Here is a 27,317-nt window from a genome sequence, read left to right as displayed (position 1 = left end):
GAGCCCCAACTGTTGTTGCCCCGCCCTAAGCTAGGGCCTGGGCCTTCCTAGACTTTGTACTGTTCACTGCTCAGCCCCTGGACCAAAGGGCCTGAGCCACTTTGTACTGTTTACTGCTCAGCCCCTGAACCAAAGGGCCTGAGCCACCCTGAACTCTTTGTTGCTCAGCCCCTGCTACAAAGGGCCTGAGCTCCCTTGTCCTGTTTGCTGCTCAGCCCCTGAACCAAAGGGCCTGAGCTCTTTGAACTATTTGTTGCTCAGCCCCTGCTACAAAGGGCCTGAGCTTCCTTGTCCTGTTTGCTGCTCAGCCCCTGCCCCAAAGGGCCTGGGCCTTCCTGAACTGTTTGCTGCCCAGCCCCTGCACCCAAGGGCCTGAGCCGTTTGTACTGTTTGTGTTGTTGCCCAGTCCCTGCAACAAAGGGCCTGGGCTTTCCTGAACTGTTTATATTTTCCCTCAGCCCTGCAGCAGAAGGCCTGAGCCCTAATTGACTCTGACTCTGTGGTTGCTCGGCCTTAAAGGGACAGGGCAGAGCCCATGTGAGACCAGCGGGCCAGTGTGGCTCCCCTCCTCCCCTCGGAGGGTTGGGCCCCGGACCCACACGATTACACCCTCCCAAAGACATGTGGCTGGAATAGTGCTCTATGAGTGACTCCCTCCGGTGGTGACCTGGGACATCTGGCGAGAACTCTCAGCTTTCTGATTCTCAGAGTCTCAACGCTGATAGGGCGAGCATGGGGCTATTGTGAGGGAAGAGACTCAGGTTACTCGCTTTTAAGACCAAGGAAATAAGCCATAACCAAACACGTGTTCAATTGCTCTTGCTACTTTTCTCCATTCATTGTCTTTGAGCAATTGATGATTCTCTCTCTATGGGGCTAGCTCTTCTAAAATACTTACTGAATATTTAGGTTTTAATAAAGCCATAGGCAAACCCATACTTCCAGTCATAAAGGAGTCAGGCAGCACCCTACAGAATGGGGGACAGTCTGCTGGAAAGCAGTGACCCTGAAAAGGATTTCGGGGCCATAGTGGACGAGCTGCTCAACATAACCTGTCCATGTGAAACTGTGGTAAAAAAGGTTAAAGTCATTCTTGGATGGATAGAGTAGTGAGTATGGAAAGGGAAGTGATCCAGCATTGGTGAGACTGATATTGGAATGTTGAATCCAGTTCTTGTGTCCACATTTTGAATATTATGTTAAAAAATTGGAGAAGATACAGAAAAGTTTCATAACTGAGTGATGGGGATGATGTCTTGTAATGAGACACTGAAAAAGCTCAGTCTGTTTAGTATGTACAAAAGAAGAATGAGAGGCGAGTTGCTTGAGTTCATGGAGAGAAAATGATGAGTATAAGAGGGCTTTTATCTAGCAGAGACAGGCATGACAAGCCCCCATGGATGGAAGCAGAAATCAGAAACAGTATAATGACAATAAGACCCACATTTGTAAGAGGGTGATTCATCATTGGAACAAACTACCAAGAGAAATGATGGCTTCCACATCTCATGAGATCTTCTAATAAAGACTAGATGCCTTTCTGGAAAATGTTTGAGTAAAAGAAAAACCCCACTCTTCTGACATACAGGAGGCCTTAGGATACACAGAGGAATCAAATGCTCTAATGGTTCCTTCTGCCATAAAGTCTACTAAGTTATGAGAACTTGATTGTTGCCTGGGGAAGAGCCTCTTGTGTTCTACTGTGTAGTCGGTGTCATCCCACAATGAAGAGTCATCGAGTGGGATGATCCAGGGGAAGCAGCTCAAACATCCAATGTGGCTGGACAGGGGCAGGACATCAGCACTGCAGTGGAGGGGTGGGTGTGGCAGTGACATCACAAGAGCCTTTGGCAGGACGTCAGCCTATTGGACAAAGGTGGTGGGGAGGCGATGATCTCACAGAGAGATCTTGACATCAGCCAGGCAGGACAGGGGTGCAGGACAGGGGCAACTTTGGAGATCTCTGTGGCTTTGCTGCAGCACGTCTCCTTCTCGAGGTCTCTCCTTGAGGACTGAGAGAGAATTCACTTTTACGTACGTGAGCGCAAGGAGGACCCTCTTTGGAGTTTTCTCCTTTTCTTTTCTTGATTTTGCTAGAAAACTGACGTCCCTGTATAGAAGGTAAGAGCCTCCGAGAGGTTTGGAACCTCTTCAGTCTGAGCCATCAGGTGCCGGCTGAATTCTAGGAAAGGAAAACACTAGATTGAGGTGGCAGCATTTTATTTCCGACCTAGGACTTTGTCCCTTAGAATTACTGGGGACATTGGGGTTTCTCCTTTTTGTTTTCCCTTTTCCTGTGTCCCTCCTACCTTTCTCTTCTGGCTTCCTTTGACCTTTTCCTCTGTTCTCCTCCCACCACCAGGAGCTCTGTGTGTGCAGCGGGGACCGGGGGGATTGTGGGAGGCCCTCAGAGAGAGGTGAGACTGGAATAGTGCTCTGAGAGTGATCCCCTTGGTGGTGACCTGCGCCATTCTTTAGGCTATTTGATGAGAACCCTTAGCCTCCCACCCCTCAAAGTCTCAAACTTGATGGGCTGAGGAGGGGGCTATTGACAGGGAGGAAACTCTGGTCTTCGTTGTTCTCTTTTATGACCAAGCAAATAAGTCACAACCAATGATATGTTTGATCAGTGTTGATGCTGCTCTCCATTCATTGTCTTGGAGCAGTTCATGATCCTCTGTAACATTCCAATTCTTCTAAAACACTTGCTGAATAATTACTATGAAAAAATGTTGGTCTGTAGCTCATTTGAGAGCAACTCTGCTACTGACTGGCTGCATCAGCTAAGACAAGTCACTGGTCCTTTCTCAGCCTTAGTTTCTCCTTCTGTCAAGTACGAATAACAATCCTCTCCCACCTACCTCGTGATGGGTGGATGATGGGGATCCATTGAAGAGTGTCAGTAGTAGCAGTGCAGAATAGTAGGCGTCCTATCACATTGAGCCATATCAGATTATGACATCATATTCTATTTTATTGGTCTTTTATTCTTTTGAAATTGTTAAGAGCAGCAACTACTTAGCTCAGACTGAAGCATCTCATCTAATTTTCTAGATCAGTGTCTGCTCTTTGTGTACGACGAGACAGTTCAATGCACTGTGACAAACAGGAGATGCTCTTGTTTTGCACCCCCTGCTGCTGGCTGACTTTCTCCATCCCTTGGCAATAAGACAGACTCTTGTTTTCACAGCCAGTCGATTGCCCTAGTGTCATCACCCTGCCTCCTCAGGTCACCACCCTCTCCAGCCTGCCTTGGGCTTGGGGAGTGAGGAGGAGGGCGAGGGACATCTGCTGACCCTGAACATCCGCCATCCATCCTACTATCACCTAGAGCAAGTGAGTGGCATTAGGGTTCCTCGGTGGCTTCCCCTGTCTGTCTGGAGAGAGGCAGAAAGAGGGGGAGAGAACATCTCCAAAAGGGGATTTCATTTGCAAACAGCCCCTAGGAACCCCTCGCTCTCAGACTGGGCAGGGGCTTCTCCAGAGCCGTCTCCAGTGTGTTTGGCAAGGTCCCAGAAATGGGGCTCCCAGCCCTTCCCTTGTGGGACACTGTTCCCCAGGCTGAGAGTCTCTGAGCTGGGCCAGACCCTGCTGAGCATGGAAATTAATGGGGAGTGAGGAGGGCCCTGGTCTTCCTGTACCTTGGGTCTTTGTGACTGTGAGAGAAGAGGGAAAGAAGGTGGCTGGTGGCTGTAGGGAGCCAAGGGAGGAGAAATAAATAGTTAATGATGAATCCTAGGGGCTTTGTCTTTTGTGGTGAAGGGTTTAAAATGGGTCTGCATGTCCATTCTGCGTCAGGGGGCTGGTTCGGGGTCTCTGCAGGGAACTGTGACTCTCCGCCACTGTCAGGCAGGCCGGGCATCTCACTATCCTTTGCTACCTCGTCCCTTCCATGCTGGGCTGCGAGCCCGGGCTGCCAGCGGGCATAGGGGCACCACCAGTTTAATAATACTGCATAGGGCCCCATAAATCCTAAGGATGGCCCTGGGTAAAACCCCTGGCTCAGGCTGACTCTAGAGACACAGCCCAAAGGCACTGACTTCTAGGCCTGATTAGATGCCAGGGGCCAACCAAAGGAAGCCAATCAGGGGGTAGCAGAGCCCCCTGAAAGCCCACATCAGGGACTGGTGATCTCACCATTATCACCTGACTCTGCACAGACTGGCCTAGTGCCTGTGGGGAGGGTCAGTGAGATGATTATCAGACAAACTCTGTGTCTGGGCGTGTCCATCCATCTCCTCATCCTCTTCTCCCAGGTTCTGGCTGCAGAGGGAAAGGTTTGTCCCATAGTTAAGGTGAGGGGCAGCTCTAGTATTTGCGCCACCTCAAGCAGGGCGGCACGCCGCGGGGGGCGCTCTTGCGGTCGCCGGTCCCGCAGCTCCGGAGGAGCATCCGCAGACATGCCTGCGGAGGGTCCGCTGGTCCACCGGAGCCGCCTGCCGCCCTCCTGCGGGACGCCGCCCCAAGCGCGCGCTTGGTATGCTGGGGTCTGGAGCCAGCCCTGGTTAAGGTGCTAAGTTAACCTGCACAGATCCAGGTTTTGCTCTGTGTGAAGTCAGGTAAGTCATTTATTTTGTCTGGGCCTGAATTTCCCCTCTTCTAAATGGGGGTAACAACCTTCCACATCACACAGCAACAGAGATATTGTGTAGGGAGGAGGACAGATGAACCTATGTGCCTTCTCCCCACCAACTTGCTGCTTGCCTTGTACTGAGCATGCTCACACAGACTGACAGGGCCGCCCAGAGGGGGGGGGGCAAGAGGGGCAATTTGCCCCAGGCCCCGAGCCCCACAGGGGCCCCCACCAGAGTTTTTCGGGGCCCCCGGAGCGGGGTCCTTCACTCCCTCCGGGGGGCCGGAAAACTATTGCGGGGCAGGGGCCACCGGAGCTTCTTCGCTCCCGATCTTCGCCGGCGGCGGGTCCTTCCGCTCCGGGGTGGAAGAACCCCCCGCTGGCGATTATCGCCGAAGACGGAGCGGGACCTGCCGCCGAGTTCAGCCCGGTCTTCGGCGGTAATTCGGCGGTGCGGGGCCCTTCCCTTCCGGGGCCCGCCGCCGAAATGCCCCGAAGACCCGCGGCGGGGCCCCCCTCCGCCGAATTACCGCCGAAGACCCGGCTGCACTTCGGCGGTGGTCCCGCTTCGGCGGTAATTCGGCGGCGGGGAGGTCCCCACCGCGGGTCTTCGGGGCACTTCAGCGGCGGGTCCCGGAACAGAAGGGCCCCCCGCCGCCGAAGACCCCGGGCCCCCGGAATCCTCTGGGCGGCCCTGCAGACTGAGCATGCTCAGTTACCTCAAATGAAGGCACTGCCCTGACTCTGCCCCCACACTACTGGCAGGTACAGGTGTCTCTGCACAGCAGTATGGTGAATCTAAGCACATGGAAGTTTGTGAGTTGCTCAGACAGTGCAGGGATCAGGGCCAGGTAAGGACCTGCAATAGCTAGGAGTGCAGCTCTTTCGTGTCCACATTAAATCACAAAAACATCACACTGGGATTGTCGCAAGATTTCCTGATTTCACACTGACTCCTTCACTAGCTGGTGTTTCTCTTAATGCCACAGCTCTTGGAATCCTGTGATTACGTGACAATCTCAGCTCTCACTTTAACAAAAGTAAGTTTCTTGCTCTCAGGGCTGAGTAGAAAAGGTTGAGTACGTGACCAGAGCGAATCCTGCCTGCTCACAAACAAACAGTCCAGAATATAATTTTTTAGAAGAAAAATCCTCATGTTTTCTTCAGCAGCCTCTTGATTTTTGCTTATATGGTGCTGGCAATACTGCCTTGGCAGTGAACAGTTTGTTTTCAGGCCTGGTTTCTCCAGCAAAGGCTCTAAGGACCTAAATGTAAAAATGAGCATTCTGAGTGATTCCTTTACTTCACTCCCAATCCAGAGGGCCTGTGCTCATTTGCTGCTTGAGCCCACAGCCCGGCTCTATGCACATTCCCACACCTCGCCCTCTCTGTTTCCCTATCTGTTAACTCTGCTGTTTTAGATAATTGATGGCATGAAATTAGGGGGCTTTCCATGGGGGATGGGGATTTAAGGCCTGAGTTCTCAGTGGCACAGCATTGCCAACCCCAAACTTTGGAAAATCATGAGTCAGGACCCCCAGAATGATGTGATGCCTTTTGTGACACTAAAAAATAAAAATACTAATAAATGTTGAGTTCTTTCTATTTGCCTTCTGACTTCTCACACTTTAGGCTGACTCAGGTCATATTTTAAGTTTTTCTCTGCAACCAAGAAAACTAGAAACTTCCTTTGTTTAGGTCCCTAACTTCTGTTTGTTAGAAGCTGGGAATGAGCAACAAGGGATGGATCACTCGATGATTCCCTGTTCTGTTCATTCCCCCTGGGGCACCTGGCATTGGCCACGGTCGGAAGACAGGACACTGGGCTAGAAGGACCATTGGTCTGACCCAGTCTGGCCATTCTTATGTTCATGAGATTCATTATAAAATCATCAATGTTGGCAACACTTTTGACACTGTGTCTCCTTTACACTGAGGCAGAGCTGCCTTAGCGTATGTCACAATCAGGCCTTTGATACATTGATTCCAATTTAACCACGTTTTTGGCCTGTGAATTGAATATCCCTAGACTCAGAAGGATTAGATTTTATCGGTAGATGTCAGCAAATGTTGATTTCACTTTGTGCACACAAACCAATGGAAAAATATTTCCATTGATAAGAACTGAGATTTACAAATAGCTACAGTAAGAAAAATGCTGCTTGAGAACTTACTAGAGTTTAATTTAAGGAGATTTACTTTGCATGTTTTGACATGAGATGTTGACAGTTTGTGTTTTAACAGTTACACCTTTTAACTTTTTGAATCTCTGTGTCTACTGTCATAAAATAATTGTCTGAATAAAATATTGTCTGAACCCCACCCCCAATTTCCCACAACTGTGAACAATAATATTGATAAAAACGGAAACTGTGAAAGTTTAAATAGATAAATATATAAACATTCTTACAAATTAATATTAATCTTATCTGTCAAAATTACGTATTAAATCAAATGAATTCTGCCAAGCCTAAATATCACTCCTTGGACAGGCAGTTCTGTCAGCTCAGCAGGACAAGGGGAAGCTGATGTCCATGTGAAGCCCCAGTGACTCCCCCCCACACACCAGCAGAGGGGGCTGATTGCAGGATCAGAGCCTTGTTGGGACATTTCTCACCAAAGCCCCCAGGGCTGGAATGTTACTGGTGATCTGACTCCAGCTCAGCAAACAGCCTAACACCCAATTGCTGCTGCTGCAGGCGGGGCGCATTTCTGAGCTCGGGAAAGTGAGACTAACCCTGTGAGACTGTCCAGAGGGAGCCATGGCCACAGACAACCCCGTGGAAAGTCTCCAGGAGGAAGCTACGTGCCCCATCTGTCTGGAGTATTTTAAGGACCCGGTGATTATAGACTGTGGGCACCATTTCTGCCGAGCCTGCATTGCCCAGTGCTGGGAGGGATCGAATACAGACGTCTCCTGCCCTCAGTGCAGAGAAACTGTGCAACAGGGAAACCTCAGGCCGAACAGGAAGCTGGCAAATGTTGTAGAAATGGTCAAACGGCTGAGTTTACAGGCAGCAAAGGGAGCAGGAGAGGAGAGGGTGTGTGGGGAACACCAGGAGACTCTGAAACTGTTCTGTGAAGAGGATCAAACTTCTGTCTGTGTGGTTTGCCATCTGTCCCGGGCTCACAGAGAGCACAGGGTGATTCCCATAAAGGAGGCTGCCCAGGAGTACAAGGTAGGGAATTGCTGTCACGTTTAATGGGTAATAACTTTGGATTTTAATTACAGGCTGATTTCACTGAAAGTTGCCTGTCATGGGTGTGATGCATCACTGAGCTCTGTAAAGCCTTCATTGTACGGGAGATGCTATCACAAAAAATCAAGTCTTCAAAGATACCTGCTGTGGGAAACTTTTCTCTGAGATTCTGAATGTTTTTCACACTCAGCTTCCACTGCTGAAATAAGGGGACTTTTTACACCATGGCCGGTGTTAACAATCAGTGAGGTTTAAATCACACGAGCTGCAGGCCAGTCTAGGTGAGTGTGTTACCTTCAGACTGGAGAACTGATCATTTAAATATCAACATTGTTAATTATTTCGTTCCCCCTGTGAGAGCGGAGAGGGAGAATTACAGCTCGGAACCATTTATTGCCAGTGACGCCTCCTTCCAGTGCCACAAGCGGGTGATGTTTGGGAGATGCCACCTCTTATTTCCCCCCAGTAAAGGAGGACCAGGCCCAGAGAGCTCCGCGGAGCCCAGGGGTACATTCCAGCCTCATGAGGGGAGTCCGGCCCCAGGAGCCCATTGGAGCCAATCAGCAACTCCATCCCGTTTTGAACAATGCACCATTTGAACAAATCATGTGTCTCCTTTTAGTGACTCACGTGGGCGGAGCTTATTTTGTGGGTGGAGCTTCAACGAATCCAGCCACCCTTGCCCCTCCCCCATTCTGATCCCTGCTCATTGATGAAGCTGTTTTGCTGGATGCAAAGGCTGCTTTTCCGCCTCCTGTCTCTCACTAGCCCCTGCTGGCTCCCTCCCTCCCTCACTGCTTCCCTGCAGCAGCACCGCAGGGGTGTCACCGAACAGCTCCCCAGGAGCTCTCAGCAGCAGCTGCAGCAGCAGCCTGGGCCCTTGGGCAGAGGGCAGGCGAGAACTCGAGGGCTCAGAGAAAAGAGAAAAAGTGAAACGGGGAGATCTCAGCAGGCGGCTCCGGGGGGCTGCCAGGGGTGTTGCACAGAGCGGGGCTGATGGGGCAGGAGCACGTTGCTGTGCCGGGTGAATGAATCACACGCTGTCAAAGGGGAGGAGAGCCCTGGGTTGTTACAGCTCTGGAGCAGTTATAATTATGGGTGGCACATTCCCCCAGACCGGGTGTTCCCTGTTCCTCACTGACCTCCAGCCACATCACAGCTTCACCCTGTGCAGTTAATGGGACTGCGCTGGCTCAGGTGCTCGGCCGCTGCCTGGGGGAGGCCACATGGGAGCCTAGACAGACGAGAGCACAGTGGTGTCTTGTTCCTGGCCTGGGTCTGGGTACAGAGCAGCGAGGTGCTGCCCCAACCTCTACACTGGCACCGGCAGGAGGGATCGTTCAGAACCTTCCCAGCTGTTTCCCCTCTGGCCTGTGCTCAGTGATGTGAAGCTTTAGCTCAGACACAGGCTCTGAGAAGTCCTGAGTGTCTGCAGGGAGCAGAGCCCCTGCTCTGAGACTGGCGTCTCTGCTCCCATGAGGCCTTTGGGGCCGGCAGAGCCCAGTCTGCTGCTCACTTCCAGGATATTTACTGCTCATGTGTGAAATGCCAATATGGACAGTACTGTCCACCCATCGGACAGGCAGACTAATGGCTGTTTATCGCACATGATGTCCCTGCAGGAGAAACTCCAGGGAGCCCTGGGCCCTCTGACGAAGGAGCTGGAAGAGGCCCTGGCTCTGATGTCTGCAGAGGAGAAGAAAACCACAGAGTGGCAGGTGGGTATCTGGGTTTATTCCTCCCTGAGCCCTTCCCCCTGCAGCGTTCCCAGGAATGACGGGGCCGTAAAGCTCCAGGATGAGGTTATGAACCTGCTCTGGTTGTTTGCTCCATTGCACAGGCTTGGTACCAGCTGTGGGCCGGAACCTCCCCTGCGCCCGGATCATCGCCCTGCCCACTGCTCCACCCCCATTAGCCTCCTCTCCCCGAGGCCCCACCCACGCTCCCCTCCTGCTCTGCCCCAGCCGCAGCCGGCATCCCTCACCCCTTCCAGAGCACCGAGACCAAAGCCTCTGCCTCCTTCCTCCGGCGGGGGATTTGGGGATGGATCCAATCGGGGAAGAAGGGGGCGGAGTCGGGGCAGGGGCGCGAGCGCCCTCCAGGCTCTGCCTGTGGAGGCAAAATAACTGCCTATTCGCATCCTGACCATACATCGGTCAGGATGCAGGACAATGAAGTAAATATCGGGACAGTACCGATAAAATCGGGACGTCTGGTCACCCTAATCCCCTGCCACCTGCAATAACAGACTGCGTCTTTACAAAGCACCCTAGACAACCCCGCTATGGAACTGGCCATATGGACTCTGAACTAAAACAAACTCTTTATGCTACGTTTCCCAAAGAAGTAAATCTCCTTAAAAACCTGATACTGATCTAATCCCCTGCTTCATGGACAGAGGCCCAGTCTGTGTAACTCAGCATCTGGCTCACGTTTTCTCTCTGCCTTTCCTATTCTTCTATTTCAAGGGGAAAGTGAAGAATAGGAGAGAGATGATTGCAGGTGAATTTAACAAACTGCACACACTGCTGAGAGAGGAGGAGCAGCTGCTTCTGCAGAGCCTGGAGGAGGAGGAAAGTGAGACTCTGCAGAAACTACAGGAAAATGTCACCAAACTCTCCCAGCAAAGCTCCTCTCTGCAGCAGCTGATCACAGAGCTAGAGGAGAAATGTCAGCAACCAGTTGTGGAGCTGCTAAAGGTGAGACAGCATCAAAATTCATCTCCACAATTCAGAATGAGAACTCAGATCCCTGGGTCTGGATTCCAACAATTAGAGTAAATGTGTTCTGTGGTTTACTGACAAACAGAACATCCGGCTAAGGGCTCCATCAGTTCCAAAATATCCCAGTTCATGTTAGAGGGGATTTCTCCTCATGGAGACCCAGTGAGGCCGTGGGAGATTAAATGGATGATACAAGGTTGATACTGAGCTGAACCCATCCCTGCTCTAACTCCAGAACATTGGACCCAACACAGTCGATAAACACAGATACTGATGGGTTGGGTCCCTAGAAGGGAGAATCCTTTAGCTAAATTCCTGTCTCACCTACATAAATGAAACAAGTGTTAATGCAAAATGTCATAGGAGTTTTTACCACAAAACAGTGAAGCCTGGGAGGGTTGATCTATTTTCTAGATGAAAGTTTGATGCCCAGAGTGAAACTCACACAGTTTTATGCACATTGTGTTAATACAGAACATTGATTCTCTTTTTTTCCTTCCAGGATGTGAAAAGCACATTGAGCAGGTGTGTTTCCTATGTTCATTGCTCTTATATTCTTGGTGGTGGTTCTGGGATGATGTGTGTACAGAGCAGCTGAGTGATGATGGGATGTTTTCTTCATAGGAGTGAGAATGTGAAGCTCCAGGAACCAGAAGCTGTTTCTACTCACCTGAAGAACGTGTATAAAATTTCCCTTGACATGGGGGAAGCGCTGAAGAGATTTGGAGGTGAGTGGATTCTACTGGGACATTCAGCTGTGTTGTGCCTGGGGCTCTGGACAGAGCCTGGGACCCCAGGACACGCATGGGCCCAGCTGACAGGCTTGGAGCTGTGATAGCTGGAGGCTGATGCGCTGAGTGCTGGGCAGTTTGCCTGCTACTTACAGCCACCTGCTGGTACTTGCCCAGGTGTCTGACCAGGCGCCGTCACTCTGACATCCTGACCCCTCCATGGCTGAGTTACCACGTTCAGACATTTCAGGGTGCCTTGGCAAGGTTCCTGCCTCAATTTATCCTCTGCAGCACTCTTTAAATTACACCTCACAATCTAACAGATCCCGTCCTGTGGTCCACTCTGAGTCCAAGTAAACCCCAAAATAAAATCTTTTCCTTCACTCTGCTCCAGCCTCCAGCTCTCACTGCAGCTCCTCACTGTCCTCAAGTCAGGGACCCCTCAGTCCTTCCCGGAGCCGGGCTTGGATTAGTTTCCATCATGGAATCAGATGACTCCAGCCCCCGCTCCTGGAGCTGGGTCATTTCAGACTGTGCCTTTTATTCTCTGCATCCACTTTCTCCAGCCAGGGGCAGCTCTCCAGGGCTCTGTCCTGCTACAGCTGCTGCTGTCATTGTCGTCTCTGGCAGCTCCTCCCCCTTAGGGGAGCTCCTCTGCCTAGGACAGTGGTCGCCAAACTGTTTTGGTCCTACCCTCCCTTACCTGGTTTGCGCCCCCACCCTGGGAGCTGCTGCCAGGAACGGGGCTCCAGTTGGGGCCAGAAGCTGGGGGCCATGGCTGGGAGTGGACCCGCAGTTGGGGCCGGGAGCTGGGGGCTTCAACTGGGGGCGGAACCATGTTTGGGGCTGGGGCTGCAGCTGGGTTCTCAGCCTGGAGCAGGGCCGGGAGTGGGTGGCTGAAGTCGGGGCCGGAGACGCAGCTGGGGCTGAGGGTGGGGACGGAGTGGAGCTGGGGGCAGAGCAGGGCTGGGTGACGTTCCCTTCCCGCCACCATGGGGGCTGGTCCAGGCCCTGTCAGGCCCCCCAAATGTTCCTCCACACCCTTGAGGGGGGCACAACCCACAGTTTGGGGAGCACTGCTCTAGGAGCCCCTTCCAGGCCCCTTGCTCTGCTGAGCTCGTCTCCTCAGCACCTTCCTGTCCCTAGGATCCCTTCAGCTGAGCCCTGGTTACCCTTTATCAGCCTCATTAGCTGTTTCGCTGCCGACTAGCCACCCAGGGATTCAATTACTGCCAGGTGGGTCTGGGTTGTCTCATTCTCCCTTACTGGGGCCTGTCACAGGTAGTCTGGTCCCTGACTCCCCTAACAGGACCAGCCCTCGTGATACATTTCCCCCCACCCCCAGAGCCAACCTGTATTCAAAGGGAGGCGTGACCATGGCTGACACTTGGTTATGTTCTGCTAGAAAAGTTTCAAACTCCGGGGAAGTAAATTGGTGGCCACTTCCAGGAGCTGCACGGAGCTAGGGAGGCAGGGAGCCTGACTTAGCCCCGGGCCCCCGCTGCGCCACTGACCAGACTTTTAATGTCCGAGTCGGTGGTGCCAACCGGAGCCGCCAGGGTCCCTTTTCGACCAGGCGTTCCAATAAAAAAACAGACACCTGGCAACCCTATGGACAGGTGCCAGCCCTAGGTCCTGTCCACATGGACCAGTAACACCCTGCTGAGCCAGGTACAGGCAGCCACATGCCAGCCCAGGCCCCTAGCAGGGACGCTGAGCTGCCAGCTGCCATGGTCACTAACACTGTTAACTCTGTCACCTGTCACTCACCAGGCTTAGAGCCCACAGGGCCCAGCCCCAGGAACTGCTGTAACCTAGAACCAGAGCAATGCAGGGCCGGAAGGGCCCTCGAGAGGTCACCTAGTCCAGCCCCCCACGCTAGGTCAGGGACTAGACTATCCCTGGCAGGGATTTGTCCAACCTGTTCTTACAAACCTCCAGTGACGGGGATCCCACAACCTCCCCTGGAGCCGGGTCCAGAGCTTCACGGCCCTTAGAATTAGAAAGTGTTTCCTCATCTCCAGCCTCAACCTCCCTTGCTGCAGATTGTGCCCATTGCTCCTTGGACAGGCCCTCACCCTGCCCGCTGGGGCACTGGCTGTGTCCCCAAGCCTGAGCATCGCTGTTATTGCACTGAATGGCTGGGGGTGCTGGGCTGGCTTGGGGGGCAGTGAGGGCAGCTGGGGCCTTTCACTCCCCAGTCACCGATCTCAGCCCAGGCTCAGAGTCCAGTTCCCAGTGGACAGGAGCTCACATCATAACTCACTTTAACGGCAGCCTCACCAGCCACCTCCGCAGGGAGGCCAAGGCCTGAATGGGCTGCAGGGACGATTCCTCCCGAGGGAGAGGCTCCAGAAGCTGTCAGGGCTGAGCCACGTTGGCAGGACAGTGGGGGGCTCACACGGCCTCTATCTCATTATACCCTCAATACACAGAGCTCCAGCAGCCGGGGTGTAAAACCCAATTTGTATCCCCAGCACCCAACTCACTGACACTGTCCCAAGGGTCCTCTCCTCCCGGGGCTGGGGAGTGAGTGAGGGGCACTGGAAGAGGGGGCCCAGGGGGCCATGGCCCCATCACTTTTACCAATGGGAGGGCTGTTCCCTCCCACTTTTTACCAGCTGTAGGGGTGAGCGACGCTGGGGCAGGGGGCCGGGAGGAGAGACCAGGGTGTTGGGGAAGAGGTGGGGTGAAGGCAGGGGCTCAGGAAGAAGGGGCAGTGTGAGAGCGAGGGTTCAGGGGTGCGGGGACAGGAGCTCAGGGAGAAGGGCTGGCACGAGTGGGTGACCCCTCTACTTTGAGGGAGCTTCCGTCACTCCTGGGGAGAGCACCATCCCGGATCCTGATCCACGGGCACATCTGTGTATTTGCCGGGTGTACAGAGCTCTCTGTGTGGAGACACTTGTACACTCACCCAGGAACCTGTGCTGGGAGGCCCCACTGCCCAGGAGGCCGAGGGCTCTCACTCCTCTGCCCTGCGGGTGAAGGGAGGGGCCCTGGGGCTGCTGTTCCCCATCCGCGGAAGGGGGTGAAGGGGATGTGGACACAGACAATGTCCCCTCTTGCTCTGTGAGGGGCAGACCTGGCTCCACCTGGGCTTCAGAGCCTGAGCTCCAGCCAGAACCTGAAAATCTTTGCGGCTATTTTTAATTCCAAAGAGGGAGCCCTGCGAGCCTGAATCTGTCCACCCTGTTCCAAGACTCACTTCTGCAGGCTGTGTAGAAGGACCCAAAGTGTCACCAGGGTCTGGGTGTGAAAGTTCCCAGCGTGTCTGTCCCAGGGCTGATTAATGGGAGCGAGGGGGGTGGCTGGCACAGTCATTAGATGGAGACACCTGAGCTCCTGGGGCTCTGAGACGGTCTCTGTGACTGTTATCCGCTCTGGGAGATGCCCAGGTGCAGCTGCAGAGGGTCTGTGCTGCTAGCAGCGTCCATGGGACAAATGGCTCTGGGCAGAGATTTCAGGCTGGAGCCAAGTCTCCATTTTCAGCCTAATTTGTGGGGGTGAGATCAGGGGCCCAGGGGGCATTTGTCTGCAAAGGGCAAATTAAACAGCAGCTCTGGACTGTTTCATCGCTGATGTCCTGAGCCTGGCCTGCCTGTAACTGCGTTTCTGGGGATGTTGACAGTCTCTCATTGCAGGTGACTGGGATTGGGGCTCCTAAGTTGCTCAGACAGGTTTGCAGTGGAGCTGGGTGGAATGTTTTCGACAAATAGTTTATTTGCTGCAAAATTATATTTCGGGTCAAGAGAAACTATTCGTGAATCCATGTCGGGTTTGCTGACTAGTTTCAATTAAGAGGAAAAGGTGCCGCCGCTTCCCTTGTAGCCTTTAGCCCAGGGGCTGGGCCCTCAGCTGGGAGCCCCAGGTTCAATCCCCCCGTGTGATGCCATGAGAGCTCGAACCGCTGGGCTCCAGGTGTCTGATGACGTCCCCCTGTGTCTGAACACTGCCATGGGCACTGGGCCAGAGCGTGGGGGTGAGAATGACTCTTCAGCCCAGTGAGTCAGGCCCCCACCTGGGAGCCCAGAGTCCAGCTCCTCTGCTCCAGTGACCCTGTAATTATTGATCCATAACCCCAGTGAGGGCCGGCTCCAGGCACCAGCCTACCAAGCACGTGCTTGGGGCAGCACCTTGGGAGGGGGCGGCGATCGGGGTTTGTTTTTGTTGGTTTTGGTTTGGCCAGGTGATGCTGGGGGTGGGGCGGGGACTTGAGCGGCTCTGGGGGGCGGGGACTTGGGCGGCGCGACACGGCACTTGGGGAGGGGTCGGCGCTCTTTTTTTTTTTGCTTGGGGTGGCAAAAATGTTAGAGCTCGCCCTGACCCCAGTGTGGGGAGGGGTTACGGTCCCTGGCACAGCAGTGTCTCAGCCATGTCTGCCGGGGTTTCCTTTCACGGATGTAGCTGCACCGGTGCAAACCCCTAGTGCAGACATGCTGTGCAGGTGTGAACTGGGACTGGTCCCCGGAGCAGCTTCTCCCAGATGGAGGGGGCAGTAAGTGGGGAAATGCCCCCTCCCCTCTCCACTGTCCTGGCCTCATTAGCAACAGCTGTTTAGCACGCATTTATACCCCTCCCCCTGAAATGCAGACAACTGCTCCCGTGGGGGTGGGGCTCAGCCTTGCGAGGGGAGGGGCTGGCTGTGGGGTTTCCTGGCTGGAAGGTGGGGCCCGTGGGGCCTGCCAGCATGGGGAGTCCCATCTGCTCCCCCTGGGGCAGGGCTGCACCCCCAGTGTGTGTGAGGACAGCACCGACCTGCTCTGAGCGAGAAACCAACCACACATGGCCCGACAGCAACAGAGATTCCCTGGCGCCTGCCCCTCCCTTCCCCTTCCCCCACCCCTGTGAGGGACCCTGGACCCAGCGTCTATTCTGACCCCTCACCAACATCCCTCCCGCTCTTCTCACTCCCTTTCTGCTCCCCTGGGCCCCTGCCCCTCTACTCCCACGTTTCCTCCCTGGCACATGCCCCTGCCCTCCACCCATCTCTGCCCCACTGGAACAGCCCATCCCTTCTCCCCCTGCCCTCCTGGCATCTGCCCCTCTCCCCCAAACATCCTCTGCACCCTGGAGCCCTCCCATCACGTCACACCCCCGATATGTCCTGGCATCCACCTCTCCCCTTTCCCTCCTCTGTGCCATGTCTCCCACCCCACCCCTCACCCCAATCTGCTTCCCTGGTGCCTACCACTGCCATCACCTCCCCTACCCTCTGATGGCCACACCACCCCTCACCCTTCTCTGCTGTCCTGGCTTTCGCCCTTCTTACTCCCCTCAGCCCTCCTGGCATCTGCTCCTCTCCTTCTCTGACCCCTGGCACCCGCCCCTTCCCTCACCCACCTGTGCCCACCCCTCCTCTAGCCCCACTCTGACCCCTGACACCTGCCTCTCCCCAACCCCTCTCCTAACACCTCCCTCTGCCCACCTGCCCTGCCTCTCACCCCTCTCTGCCCCCTGGGGCTTCTCCCTCCCCTCCTCTGCCCTCCCTGTGCCTGCCCTTCTGCTCAGCCCCCTCAGTCCCCTGGCACCTGCCCTTCCCCTCCCCCCCGCACCCTCCTGCTGCCTGCCCCTTCCCTCCTCCTGCCCCCCCAACACCTGACCCTCCCCTTGTCCCCTTCCTTCCTGGTGCCCAGCCCCCTCCCCGCCCTCTGTCCCACTGACCCTGCTCTCCTCTCGCCCCTCTGCCACCATCGCCCATGCCACCTTCTCTTTATTTCTCACCCCTGCCCCTCACCTCCCCCTCTGGCTCCGTGACACCTGCACCCCTCACCACCCCTCCAGTCCCCTGGTGCCAGCTCCTCCTCTGCCCCAAGTCCCAGCTCTGCCCTGGCCCAATCTGCCTCCCTGGTGCAAGTCCCTTCCCTCACCTCCCTTTGGGACCCCTGGTCTCAGCCCTTCCCCTCACCTCAGCACTCCCCACCCCTCCCCTCCCCCTCTCCTAGCCCCTGGGCCCCTGGTGCCCACATCTCCCTGCACACGCCTCTGCCCCCCTAGGGCCTGCCCTTCACACCCCTCTCTCTGCCCCCCTTTTGCTCACCTCCTCCCTCACCCCCATTCTGCCCCTTTGGCACCAGTGCCTGTTCATTCGCTCCCCCCCATGGTTTCACCTCCTCACTCCTCATCATCTCACCCCTTTGAGCTCACCCTGCCCTTGATTTCCCCTGCCCCATTGGCGCTCCCCCCATTCCTTCACCCCCCTCTGCCCCCTGGTGCCTGCCCCTTCCCTTGCTCCCTGCTGCCTCCTGGGGCCCATCCCCTTCTTCTGCCCTGGTGCCCACCCCTCCCCCCACCCCCTGCAGCCCCCTGGAACCTGCCCTTCCCTTCACACCCCTGTCTGGTGCCCCTCCTTTCCCTTATCACCCCATAGCCCTTGTACCTGCCCCACCCCATGTCCCTCCCTCCCCCCCCCGCTCCTGTCACCTCCCCCTCCCTCTCCCAACATCAGTCTGTCACCTCCCCTCCCCCGCCTCCCCTGACACCTTCTCACCCCTCCCCCGCTCCTCCTGCCCTTTCCCCTCATTGTCTCCTCACAGGCAGAGGGGCCCTGACTCTCCTCAGGCAACAACCCCTCTGACTTCCCCCACAGTGATTAACGGGGCTGCAGGTTAATTTCCCTTTGATCCCAGTGACCAGCCCCTGCCCCCGGCCCTGACTCTGTGACTCTCTCCCCAGTGGACGTGACTCTGGATCCAGACACGGCAAGTCCCGGCCTCGTCCTGTCTGAGGATAGGAAACGTGTGAGACTCGGAGACAAACGCCAGGATCTGCCCAACAACCCTGAGAGATTTGATACGTACCCTGAAGTTCTGGGCGCTGAGGGGTTTGCGGGCGGGAGGCGTTACTGGGAGGTGGAGGTGGGAGACAAGCCAGGCTGGGAACTGGGGGTTTGTAGGGAATCTGTGAGCAGGAAAGGGGAGAGCACATTCTCACCTGGGAATGGATTCTGGGTTGTGTGGCTGGAGGAAGGGGAATACAAGGCCGGCACCTCCCCCATGACCCCCGTCCCCGTGAGCGTCAGGCCCAGCCGGGTGGGGATTTTCCTGGACTATGAGGCAGGCGAGGTCTCGTTTTACAATGTGACTGACAGGTCCCATCTCTTCACTTTCACTGACACCTTCTCCGGGAAGCTCCGCCCTTATTTCTGTCCTGGTCTCAACGCTGGGGGTACAAACGCGGCTCCCCTGATAATCTGCCCGGTCCCAGCTCAGGCCGGAGGGAATCTCGGTCCCTGACAGTGACCCCGCGGCACAGACTGGCCCCTCCCAGCCCTGCTGCTCTTCCTGCCCCCGGTGGTGGGGGCCAGTTACTGCAGCAACTGGACTTTCTGTGCTGACCCGATGCTGCCAGTTTCCCTTTTCAGCTGGAGGTCCCAGTCGAAAACCGGACACCTGGGAACCCCCAGCCCCCACCTTCCCTGTCCCCTGCCCCAGGGGTAGCAGATGGTGGGGGATGGGGTCATTCACTCCGGTCAGAATTTTCTACCCCTGTGAAATCTCAATATAAAATATGAAAGTAAAAAGATTATTTTAATTTAGAAAACATTATTGTAACAAGGTGTAAATACAAGAATATATTTTAATTTACATTTAAACACTATTTTAAAAACAAGTATCTAAATATATTTGTAGAAATGGAATTATTTACATTTTTATTTTTTTCCCTCAAATCTATAGTGAAGTTTAACTTCTCTAAATAACGTCATTTGTATTTCAACTGTGGAATTTCAAGAAATCCAAAATATTTATCTTAACAAAATAAACTATTAAATTGTCAGACTGGGTTGTTCAGTTACAATGTACATGTGTCATAAACATCACAACTACACACATGTGCAGCTGCTCTCTCTCTCTTTCTCCCCCCCCACCCTTATTGTCTTGACTGGTTCTCTCTGGAAGGCAGGGCACATATGCTCACGTCCTGCATTACATCTTTGAAAATTAATAGTTGAAAAAAATGATAGAATTAAAAGCAGCAAAGAGTCCTGTGGCACCTTATAGACCAACAGACGTTTTGGAGCATGAGCTTTTGTGGGTAAATACCCACTTCGTCGAATGCATGTGGTGTAAATTTCCAGAGGCAGGTATAAATATGCGAGCAAGAATCAGGCTAGAGATAATGAGGTTAGTTCAATCAGGGAGGGTGAGGCCCTCTACTAGCAGTTGAGGTGTGAACACCAAGGGAGGAGAAACTGCTTTTGTAGTTGGCAAGCCATTCACAGTCTTTGTTCAATCCTGAGCTGATGGTGTCAAATTTGCAGATGAACTGTAGCTCAGCAGTTTCTCTTTGACGTCTGGTCCTGAAGTTTTTTTGCTGCAGGATGGCTACCTTTAAATCCTGTATTGTGTGGCCAGGGAGGTTGAAATGTTCTCCTACAGGTTTTTGTATATTGCCATTCCTAGTATCTGATTTGTGTCCATTTATCCTTTTCCGTAGGGACTGTCCAGTTTGGCTGATGTACATAGCAGAGGGGCATTGCTGGCATCCCTACCTGCGCCCTGTGCAGCAGCACTCTTGGATCAATAATCCATAAAAGCAAATACTTTCTAAAACTAAAACAAAATGTAGCCCCTTTTGCAATGTTCTTCAGGAGGCAGCAAACACTTTTCATCGTTGTCCAGTGGGGGATGGAGCTGCCCCTTGCCCTGCCCCTCTGTGCTGCGCTACCTCACAACAAAGGAACTGCGCCTGCAGAGGCAGGAGGGGAGGAGACACACATGTTATGGTAGCCCCCCCCCAGCACCCACCGGGAGTTGACTGACTCTGAGGGGGCTTCCTGGAGTCTGGACCTGAGCAGCTAGGGCTTGGTATTTGCTTTTATGGGTTATTGATCCAAGAGTGCTGCGTTGTTTCCGTATTCAAAACAGTATTAATCAAGTTGATAGTCTTAGTTAAATACATTTTCTGACAATAGTGATATTGTGCAATAGAGGGAAACTGTTATGCGCTTACTGTTTCCAGTCCATTTTTACATTATTTTAAAAATATATAGATCGGCTTACAAGGCAGGTGGGGGTGGGAGGGGAGGCGCAGGACATGGACCCATTCTGGGCACCACCAAAAATTATACAAACCTGTTGCCCCTGCTGCTGTGCCAGCACAATGGTGAATAGAAGTCATTGCTGCACTGTGTCATTGTTGGAGAAAAACTTAGTTCTCACTTTTTGGTTGGGTGCAGCAGAGTCAGATACTTTATTTTCTCTTTACAATTGTATAGAGGGAGGGAGAGCCCTAGGACACAGGGTTTCCCCAGTCCTAGGCAGGTCTCTCAACAGGTAAACAATTACAGCAGCATTTATACTTTTTGTTACATACAATAATAGGCAACAGCTGCATTTTGTTTATACATAGGCCATCTTGATATCTTATTTTTCTCACTTCTATTTAGACGCCAGTCTACATTCATTATCGACACAAGGTCGCAACGACTTCTCCCACAGTTCTTTCTCACTCGCCTCACACAATCCTCGCTTCTACAAACCTCGCGTTATTAGGGTTACAGCCAGCCTGACTCTTGCTCACAGAGACTGTCATGCATTGAAATCCCTGTCCGTTCTTGCTCTACTTCCACATCATCCATTAGTTCACAGGGGCACTTGTTACAGCTGTTATTGTGCAGCAATATAAATACAGAGAACGATAAACAATTCGCTTGGCCAATGTTTAAAAACACTCCAGATGTATTTAACATGGGGAGAGATGCAAAGTGTTTGATTTAACAGGGAGCCATCCGCTCAGGTCCACTTCATTGCAGGGGTTGTAAAGTTAAGTCCAATCCAAACAGGACTTTTGCCTGGCATAAAATCCTGTATGAACCCCGTCCTGAGATCTTCTCATTTCTGTCCCCACCTACTGCATCTGAGGAGTGGGGAGGCCAATGCTTATGTGGCTGCATCCTCCAGACTTTCCAGAGTCCCCCATCCTAGCTGTGAGGGGAGGGGTCTGCAGGAGGGGATTTGCCCATCCCAGCTGTGGAGAGACCCATCCAGACATGCAGGACTGTGGGCAGAGATATGACTGAGAACAGGAGGTCTCATGGGCAGTGTGAGATGTGGATTGAGAATTGATCCTAGAGTCAGTATTTTCTGTGCCCACCAGCAGGGGGGTCTATTGTTTCTGGTTCTGTTTTTAAACATAAAGAATTTAGGGGCAAAAAGAGCAGTGGGGATGGAGAGAAATTAACAAAGGGGAAAGTGAGGCTGAATCTCAGGGGAAACTTCCTGGCAGTGAGATCTGTGGGGCTGGGCAACCATCTCCCCCAAGGCCAGCGCTGGGCACCCCATTATTCCATGTTGCCTCTGGGAACCCTGCATCACCAACCCCCCTGAGACCTTACAGTGCGTATGAGCTGAAACAGCCCCACAGCCACCTCTGGGCCCTGCTCTGGGCTCCTCCCTGTGCTGCCTGCAGGCTAAGTGGGACACAGGCATTGGTAGCAGCCTGGTGTATTGCAGCCTCCAGGATTCCCCAGTGGCAGCAGCTGGTGCTGCCCCCTACAGTACCTCAGCTGCACTGCACAGCAGTTACATTCCTGCTGGGACTTCACTCCACCCTCCCCCAAGGAGGAGCTGCCCCTGCTGGTGACAGGTGTCTGCAGGGCCAGGGCCCCTAAGCAAGAGCCCCTGGTGACAGGGGTGCCAAGTTTGTATCATTTTTGGTGGTGCCCAGAATGGGTCCAAGCAGAGCCATCTTGTCCATAGTACGGACCGGGGCAACCACCCTGGACCCCGCGCTTTAGGGGGCCCCATGCTTCGGGGAACATGGAGTCCAAGCAGAGCCATCCTGTTCATAGTACGGACCCCGTGCTTTGGGGGGGCCCACACTTCAGGGGGATGTGGGGTCCAGGGCAGTTGCCCGGTCTGTACTATGAATGGGACCCCGTGCTTTGGGGGGCCCCACACTTCAGGGGGATGCGGGGTTCAGGGCAGCCAGGGGGCTAGTGGGGGGCCTGGCTCCGGCAGCAGCAAGGTAACTGGCCCCAGCCCACCCCGCCCTGCCGGCTCTCGGCATCGCTTGTGGGAGGGGTTGGAAGCGGGAAAGAGGCGGGTTGATGGGGGTTTGGGGGAAGGGGTGGAGTGGGGGCAGGGAAGGGGCAGAGCAGGGGTGGGCTTTGGTGAGGTTGCTCACTGCTGCTGGTGCCAAGCCCCTCACTAGCCCCCCCCCCCCCCCGGGCCGCCCTGGACCCCGTGTCACCCTGAAGCGCAGGGCCCGGGGCGGTTTCCCTGGTCTGTCTTATGGATGGGACGGCTCTGAAAATAGAAGCCCAAACATTGGTGGAGCCGGGCCCACATTCCTAAATATTGGTGGAGCACGGGCACCACGGGCCCATATTCCTCGCCGCCTATGCCTGGTGAGTCACTGGAACGCACAGTGCAACAGGGGAGAGTCTAAGGAGCGACCCTGGGGGAAGCAGAATCAATTCTGAACAGGCCCTAAAGTGCCAGGGCTCAGGGCTTGGGGCTTTTCTGCCTGTAGCTCATTTCATGAGGTGAGGCCCATGGTGGTGAAATGAATGAATGAGACTGAAGGTACGTCTACACTACGGGACTATTCCGAATTTGCATAAACCGGTTTTGTAAATCAGATTTTATAAAATCGAGTGCGCGCGGCCACACTAAACACACTAAATCGGTGGTGTGCGTCCATGGTCCGAGGCTAGCGTCGGTTTCTGGAGCGTTGCACTGTGGGTAGCTATCCCGTAGCTATCCCATAGTTCCCGCAGCCTCCCCCGCCCCTTGGCATTTCCGGGTTGAGATCCCAGTGCCTGATGGGGCAAAAATCATTGTCGCGGGTGGTTCTGGGTACAGCCTCACCCCTCCCTCCCTGAGCAGCAGACAACCGTTTTGCGCCTTTTTTGCTTGGTGAACTGTGCAGACGCCATAGCACAGCAAGCATGGACCCTGCTCAGCTCCATACCGCAATCGTGGATGTTTTAAACACCTCGCGCACTCTCGTGCAGTCTATGGTGAACCAGGACCTTCAATCCGAGGCGAGGAGGAGGCGGATACGGCAGCGCGGCGATGACAGTGATGAGGACGTAGACACAGAATTCTCTCAAACCGCGGGCCCCTGCGCTTTGGAGCTCCTGATGGTAATGGGGCAGATTCTATCCATTGAACGCCGATTTTGGGCCCGGGAAACAAGCACTGACTGGTGGGACCGCATTGTGTTGCAGGTGTGGGACGATTCCCAGTGGCTGCGAAACTTTGGCATGCGTAAGGGCACTTTCATGGAACTTTGTGACTTGCTTGCCCCTGCCCTGAAACGCCATAATACCAAGATGAGAGCAGCCCTCACAGTGGAGAAGTGAGTGGCAATAGCCCTGTGGAAGCTTGCAACGCCAGACAGCTACCGGTCAGTCGGGAATCAATTTGGAGTTGGAAAATCTACTGTGGGGGCTGCTGTGATGCAAGTAGCCAAAGCAGTCACTAAGCTGCTGCTACGAAAGGTTGTGACTCTGGGAAACGTGCAGGCCATAGTGGATGGCTTTGCTGCACTGGGATTCCCTAACTGTGGGGGGGCGATAGATGGAACCCATATCCCTATCTTGGCACCGCAGCGCCAGGGCACCCAGTACGTAAACCGGAAGGGGTACTTTTCAATGGTGCTGCAAGCACTGGTAGATCACAAGGGACGTTTCACAAACATCCACGTGGGATGGCCAGGGAGGGTTCATGACGCTCGCGTCTTCAGAAGCACTACTCTGTTTAAACGGCTGCAGCAAGGGAATTACTTCCCAGACCAGAAAATAACAGTTGGGGATGTTGAAATGCCTGTCGTTATCCTGGGGGACCCAGCCTACCCCTTGATGCCATGGCTCATGAAGCCATACACAGGCAGCCTGGACAGTGGTCAGGATATGTTCAATTACAGGCTGAGCAAGTGCAGAATGGTGGTGGAATCTGCATTTGGCCATTTAAAGGCGCGCTGGCGGACATTACTGACTCGCTCAGACCTCAGCCAAACCAATGTCCCCTATGTTATTACTGCTTGCTGTATTCTCCACAATCTCTGTGAGAGTAAGCGGGAGACCTTTATGGCGGGGTGGGAGGCTGAGGCAAATCACCTGGCCGCTGATTACGCGCAGCCAGACACCAGGGAGATTAGAAGAGCATACCAGGAAGCGGTGCACATCAGAGAAGCTTTGAAAATGAACTTCATCAATGGCCAGGGTACAGTGTGACTGCTGTGTTTGTTGATGAACACCCAACCCCCTTGATTGACTCAGTCCCTGTAAGCAACTCCCCCTCCCCCTTCGAGTACAGCTTACTTATGCAAATAAAGTCACTCTCATTTAAAAAGCATGAATTATTTATTGATTCATTATAAAAAGAGGGAGAGAAGTAAGGGTGTGGTTTGGGAGGAGGATAGGAGGGATGGAGAAGGCCATTAAAAAAAATTCACAGTAACGACATCCTTCTGGTTGGGCTGTCCACGGGGGTGGAGTGGGCGGGTGCACAGAGCCTCCCCCCACACGTTCTTACACGTCTGGGTGAGGAGGATGTGGCATGGTGAGGGTTGAGGGTGGTTATACAGGGGCTGCAGCGGCACTCTGTGATCCTGCTGCCGTTCCTGAAGCTCCACAAGACGCCGGAGCATGTCAGTTTGATCACGCAGCAGCCCCAGAGTTGCATCCCGCCACCGCTGATCTTCCTGCCGCCACCGCTGATTTTCCTGCCGGTTTTCCTGCCGCCACCTCTCATCTCGGTTGTCCCTCCTGTCCTCACGTTCATCCCTCCTGTCCTCACGTTCACTGGCCTCTTTCCTGTAATTTGATACCACGTCCTTCCACTCATTCAGATGAGCTCTTTCATTGTGTGTAACTTCCATAATATCCGAGAACATCTCATCTCGCGTCTTCTTTTTCCTCCGCCTTATCTGTGCTAGCCTTTGGGATGGAGGAGGGATGGTTGAAAAATTTGCAGCTGCATGAGGGAGATAAATATTTAGAAAGATACATTTTACAGAACAATGGTTATACTCTTTCACAGTGAACAGCACTATTCACCTAGCACATGTGATTTCCCTACAAGGTCGCATTTTTCATCTTAATAGTGAGTGCTTGCAGCTCTGGAGTTACAGGTCTCACAGACACAGGTCCAGGCATCAGAATTCAGCTTGCATGCGGCCATGGTAAGCCACTGTCTTTCGGCTTCTGTAGTGATTTACCCCTCCCCCCCAACGCATGGCTAATACCACGCTAGCTCCCTGCTAATCAACAACCTTCCCACCCCCCCACCCACTGCGTGGCTGGTAGCTTGGGGAAGATCGCCGGTGACCAAACACAGAAAAGATCATCGGCATTTCACTCCTCCCCTCCCCCCGCTTCGCTACGTGCAGGAAAGTTTTTTTTTTAAGCTGCTGCAGTCCACGAACCCAGTAGAAAAATGGCCACCCCCCTTACTTAAATTCCTGATTTTTAACCAGGTTATCCTGAACGATATCACTTTGCTGAGGATAACAGAACAAGATAAAGAGCGGATGCTTCTTGAATGCCAGCAGTCACCGGGACCATACGCTGCTATGCTTTGCCACGCAATGATACCTGATTACTTGCTACATGCATGGCGTGGTAAAGTGTCCTACCATGGTGGGCGGAACAAGGCTGCCTTGCCCAGAAACCTTCTGCAAAGGCTTCTGGAGTACCTACAGGAGCGCTTCATCGAGATGTCCCTGGAGGATTTCCTCTCAATCCCCGGACATGTTAACAAACTTTTCTAAGTAACTATACTGTCTGCGAATGCATCCCAAGTCCTCAGGGCAAATCAATCATTAAAAAAGGCTTGCTTAAAAAACAATGTTTGCTATTTGCAAAGGTACACTCACCAGAGCTCCCTTCCATGGCGTCATTGTCTGGGATAGTGGCTTGTGAGGGCTGGGAGGACGGTAATTCCGTCAGGGTGATAAAAAGCTCCTGGCTGCTGGGGCTCACGGAGTGCTGTGTGTTCTCTGCTAGGTCTTCCTCCTCTTCTTCATCTTCATCTTCCCTGTCTGCATAATCCTCAGCCATGGCAGAGATTACAACCCCCACCTCGGAATCCACGATCAGGGGTGGGGTACTTGTGGCGCAGCCCCCTAAAATTGCATAGAAGCGGCATGTTTTTCGACCTGCCCCGGACCTTCCGTTTGCTTCTTTGGTTTTCTGGTAGGCTTGTCTGAGCTCCTTAACTTTCACTCTGCACTGCACGGAGTCCCTGCTGTGGCCTTTATCCGTCATAGCCTTAGAAATTCTTTCAAATGCTTTTTCATTTCGTCTTTTGGAACGCAGTTCTGTTAGCACTGAATCCTCTCCCCAGATAGCGATCAGATCCAGTACCTCCCGTGCAGTCCATGCTGGGGCTCTTTTACGATTCTCAGGAGACTGCATTGTTAACTGTGCTGATGAGCTGTGCGTGGTCACCTGTGCTGATGAGATCTCCACGCTGGGGAAGCAGGAAATGAATTTCAAAACTTCGCGGGGCTTTTCCTGTCTACCTGGCCAGTGCATCCGAGTTCAGAATGCTGTCCAGAGCGCTCACTGGTGCACTGTGGGATACCGCCCGGAGGCCAATACCGTCGATCAGCGGCCACACTAACCCTAATCCGATATGTTAATACCGATACTAGCGTTACTCCTCTCGTTAGGGAGGAGTACAGAAACCGGTTTAAAGAGCCATTAAAATCGATATAAGGTGCCTCCTAGTGTGGACGGTTGTGGCGTTAAATCGGTTTTACGCTCCTAAAACCGATTTAAACGCCTAGTGTAGACCAGGCTTGAATTTCCCCTCCCTGTTCCTCTCCTAGGGCCCTCGATTTCGAACTGTGGGCAGAATTTCTGCTGAGTCTGCATCACTCACAGCTGGGAGGAGTTAGAGGGAGACTTTCACGGACAGGTGTAAATACCGTCCACCGTCCCAGCAGGGCATGTGGAGGCCTCCTGCAAAATCCCTGCCCTGTTCACCAGGACCAAACTGGCTGCGGGAGGGGCTTCCCCACGAGGAGTTATTGCTCCCCCCCCCCCACTGCTGTAGGTGGCTTCTCAATAGACCACAGAGGGGATTAAAGGTTCACTTACCCCCAACTCTGTCATCAAAGGCCCCCATTTGCCCATCTC

At 53.7% G+C, this 27,317-nt stretch overlaps 1 protein-coding gene across 1 annotated transcript in view; it reads left to right on the top strand.

The window, feature by feature from the left end:
- Window positions 1-7,074: 7,074 nt before the first annotated feature.
- LOC123346681 overlaps window positions 7,075-27,317 on the top strand; it is a 34,295-nt gene continuing 14,052 nt past the window's right edge. Inside the window, exons 1-10 of the mRNA XM_044984156.1 lie at window positions 7,075-7,752; window positions 7,983-8,017; window positions 8,492-8,702; window positions 9,396-9,491; window positions 10,242-10,472; window positions 10,999-11,021; window positions 11,121-11,224; window positions 17,900-18,456; window positions 21,635-21,722; window positions 22,700-22,712. Of these exons, the coding sequence (XP_044840091.1) occupies window positions 7,336-7,752; window positions 7,983-8,017; window positions 8,492-8,702; window positions 9,396-9,491; window positions 10,242-10,472; window positions 10,999-11,021; window positions 11,121-11,224; window positions 17,900-18,456; window positions 21,635-21,722; window positions 22,700-22,712 (1,775 nt within the window). The 5' untranslated portion in view covers window positions 7,075-7,335. The remainder of the gene's footprint in view (window positions 7,753-7,982; window positions 8,018-8,491; window positions 8,703-9,395; window positions 9,492-10,241; window positions 10,473-10,998; window positions 11,022-11,120; window positions 11,225-17,899; window positions 18,457-21,634; window positions 21,723-22,699; window positions 22,713-27,317) is intronic.

The sequence above is a fragment of the Mauremys mutica genome, chromosome 12, assembly GCF_020497125.1.
Source record: "Mauremys mutica isolate MM-2020 ecotype Southern chromosome 12, ASM2049712v1, whole genome shotgun sequence".
Lineage (NCBI taxonomy): Eukaryota > Metazoa > Chordata > Testudines > Geoemydidae > Mauremys > Mauremys mutica.
Note: the sequence above shows the minus strand (reverse complement) of the source record. Positions and strands in the feature narration are given on the sequence as shown.